The sequence below is a fragment of the Pipra filicauda genome, unplaced genomic scaffold (genome assembly GCF_003945595.2).
Source record: "Pipra filicauda isolate LSUMZ 115617 unplaced genomic scaffold, ASM394559v2 scaffold1480_size17497_pilon, whole genome shotgun sequence".
Lineage (NCBI taxonomy): Eukaryota > Metazoa > Chordata > Aves > Passeriformes > Pipridae > Pipra > Pipra filicauda.
Window position 1 is genome coordinate 8,705 of NW_024103963.1, and position 3,620 is coordinate 12,324.

At 59.0% G+C, this 3,620-nt stretch overlaps 1 protein-coding gene across 1 annotated transcript in view; it reads left to right on the plus strand.

The window, feature by feature from the left end:
• The first annotated feature begins 899 nt into the window (after positions 1-899).
• LOC114000362 (SRC kinase signaling inhibitor 1-like) overlaps positions 900-3,620 on the plus strand; it is a 4,237-nt gene continuing 1,516 nt past the window's right edge. Inside the window, exons 1-5 of the mRNA XM_039378807.1 lie at positions 900-1,989; positions 2,423-2,615; positions 2,726-2,924; positions 3,089-3,182; positions 3,544-3,618. Of these exons, the coding sequence (XP_039234741.1) occupies positions 1,915-1,989; positions 2,423-2,615; positions 2,726-2,924; positions 3,089-3,182; positions 3,544-3,618 (636 nt within the window). The 5' untranslated portion in view covers positions 900-1,914. The remainder of the gene's footprint in view (positions 1,990-2,422; positions 2,616-2,725; positions 2,925-3,088; positions 3,183-3,543; positions 3,619-3,620) is intronic.

The window sequence follows — 3,620 nt, forward strand, 5'->3', positions numbered from 1 at the left end:
TCCCCTCCCTGGGCTCTGGGGGTGCCTGGGCCCTGCTCCCCCAGGCAAAAAATGGCAGAGACTCCCCCCCTGGAGCGCTTGGAATTGTGTCCCCCCACTGCAGGACCTGCCCTTTCCAGCTTACCAGCACCCTGGGGTGCACAAGGGTCCTGTGCCCACAGGGGTGCCCTGAGTGAGGGGCACTGGAGAGGGGGGCTGTGCCTCTACCCCGGTGCCAGCAACAGTTTTGGGGGGCTGCTGCTCCCTGCTCGGGCTGGGGGAGCACATTTTGTGAGCATCAGGCCAGAACGGTCCCTTCCGGGCTAAAAATCCATTAACTTCCATCCTGCCTGTTTTCTCCTTTTGTTGTTGTTGTTGTTGTTGTTGTTTGACTGATGCCATAATTATCTCCAGCAGATGAGCTTAATTACCCGAGGTCAGCGGTGCCTGCAGGGCAGGGCTCACCTGGAAGGGGGAAGTTCTCCCTGTCACCTGCTCCTGCAGGTGTCCCACGGGCTGGAGGGACCCCAGGGCATGGGGGTGTGGTGTTATAGGGGCTGTAGGGACCCCAGGACATCAGTGTGGTGTTATAGGGGCTGTAGGGACCCCAGGACATCAGGGTGTGGTGTTATAGGGGCTGTAGGGACCCCAGGGTGTTGGGGTGTGGTGTTATAGGGGCTGTAGGGACCCCAGAGCATCAGAGTGTGGTGTTATAGGGGCTGTAGGGACCCCAGGACATCAGGGTGTGGTGTTATAGGGGCTGTAGGGACCCCAGGGCGTTGGGATTGGGGGGTATTTAAGGGTGTGGAGTAGGAGGGATGGATGGATGGGTGGATGGATGGATGGGTGGATGGATGGGTGGATGGATGGATGGGTGGATGGATGGGTGGATGGATGGATGGATGGATAGATGGATACAGGGCAGGGTGAGTCCCCTCTGGCACAGAGCACAGGAAGGAGCCAGGAGGGCAAAGCCAGGCTGAGGTGCAGCCCTGGCAGTGTTGGTCACATCCCAAGCACATCCCTGCTCTTCCCTGTTCGGATCCATCCTGGGAGCTGGGCAGCAGCACCCAAACCCAGAGCAAACACCTGGAGAGGGGCACCCCCCAGCCCTAGAGGGTGTGCGAGGGTGGGGAGCCCAAAAAGCAGCTGCTGCACCCCAAAGACCTCCGTGCCACGAGCGTGAGGGAGGGGAGGAGGGTCCATCCATCACCTCCTGCTCCCTGCAGCTCCCTCACCCTCTGGGCACCCTCGGGGTGCTGGTCCTGGCCGGGTCCATCCCCGCATCCTTTCCTTGGTGTCAGACTCGAGCAGCTGCGCTGCCAGAGCTCTTTGTGCTGAAACAACAACAGCCAAACCAAGCAGTCAATTTTCCAGCAATTAGCTCCAGCGAGAACATTTCAAGTCCTCCAAAAACCCCGCCTCGCAGGATTAATTAAATCTTCCAATTAATGTCTAATTTAAATGATGATGATGGCTGTTATCATTTCATATTGATTTTTTTTGTTGTTGTTTTTGTTTTTGTTTTTTCCTTTCCAGTCTTAAAATAGAGCTGTTGTCCCTTCCAGGGCCGCCTTTTCCACACCCCAGGAGCTGTTTGTTCCCTCTGTTTGATTTGCCAACGGTTAAACATGTGTCTGGAAAATCCAAAGCCTGGTATTTTCGGGGGGACATCGACGGGCACCTGTGCCAAGGGGGGGGCCCGGCCACGTATTCGGGGATGTTTGTGCCGAAAAATCCGTGTCTGGAGCATGAACTCCCCCCGCAGTGAACACGCTGGGAAATGGGGCTCCTGGCGTTATTAAATTTTTCCTGCTGTAAACCCCAATCCATTGCTTTCTCCAGGCTCACACAGCCATAAACCTCGCTGCTGCTCTGCTTCCAGAATAAGCCGGGCATTTATGTTTCCCAGGAGCTGGTTCATTGGTGTAATGGATGTGTAACCTCCTGGAATTGCCAAGGTTATTCCAGAGCTCGCACGCGAGTCCCGGCTCCGGCGGCTCCGGCCGGGTTCGTTCCAGGGGTTGCTGGTGCGGGAGCTCAGAGGCACTGGAGTGGCACTGGGAGACGGGAAACGGGAGTGAGGGATGGCAGGAGCGAGGGGACTGGGGATGGGGGTCCGTGCTGGGAGCAGGAGGCGGAGGAGGCTTCGAGCTGGCCCCGTGTCTGGATCACATCAGGGCCCCAACTCAGTGGGAATCCAGGATGGAGCATCCCTGGATGCGGCTCAGCCTCATCCTCAGGCACACAGCGGGACTTTTGGGGGTGTTCTGTGCAGGGCCAGGAGTTGATGATTTTCGGTGGTCCCTTCCAACTCGGGACATTCCATGATTCCATGATTCCCACAAACCTCTCCATCCCAGCGCCGCGTTCCGTGGAAAGGTGGGAGCAGCTGGGATACCCATCACCATCCTCCTCTGAGCTCTCCCCTCTCCCTTTCCAGACGAGGAGCTCCCGACACTCCCAGGGCTCCCAGCCTGGCTTGGCCGACCAAGCCAAACTCTCCTTCGCCTCGGCCGAATCCCTGGAAACGATGTCGGAAGCGGAGCTGCCCCTGGGCTTCAACAGGATGAACCGGTTCCGGCAGAGCTTGCCCCTGTCCCGGTCCACCAGCCAGACCAAGCTGCGATCTCCAGGTACCCTCAGGCTCTGCCAGGGACCTGCCTGGCACCAAACACCCCTCTGTGTGTGCCGGGACGGGGCCTGGTTCCCTCCCCTCACCACCCTCTGCTCCCTCCGCCTCCAGGGGTCCTTTTCCTGCAGTTCGGGGACGAGACGAGGCGCGTGCACATCACCCACGAGATCAGCAGCATGGACACCCTGCACGCCCTCATCGTGCACATGTTCCCCCAGAAGCTCACCATGGGCATGCTCAAGTCCCCCAACACCGCCATCCTCATCAAGGACGAGTCCCGGAACGTCTTCTACGAGCTGGAGGATGTCCGGTGAGGAGGGAGGGAGGGAGGGCTCAGGAATCCACCACGGCCTCGATTTTCTTTTCTTTGAGGGAAATGAGCGGGATGAGGCGGGAAATGGGGGTGTGGGTGCAGTGCTGGGACTTTCAGGGGGTGCCTGTCGGGGATGCTCAGGGCTCTGCTTCTCCCTCCAGCGACATCCAGGACAGAAGCATCATTAAAATCTACCGGAAAGAGCCACTCTACGCCTCGTTCCCAGCCTCCCACATCACCAACGGTGACCTGAGGGTAAGGGGGGGACACGGGGAGAGCCTGGGAGGTGGGTGCACCCAGTGCAGTGGGACCAGGAAAGAGAGAAAGCAACAGAGGCTGGTAGTTTGTGGCAGGAGGGATGACTGGGATTCGTCTTGCCTGGGTCCGGAGTTTTTTAAGTGTTGCTTTGAGAGGGTGGATGTTTGGGGTAACAAACACGGTATTTAGGGAATTCATCAGGATAAATCCTCCTGCAGCCGGATGGGAAGGAGGGAGCTGTTGGTGCTCGGAGGGGTGGAGGGTCCCAGCGGGGCAGAGCAGGGGAGGGGATGAACCCGCAGAGGGACACAGGGGAGGGGATGAACCCGCAGCGCTGACCCCCCGCCCCTCCCCGCAGAGGGAGATGGTGTACACGTCCAGGGAATCGTCTCCCACCCGCCGGCTCAACAACATGTCCCCGGCGTCCCACCTGGC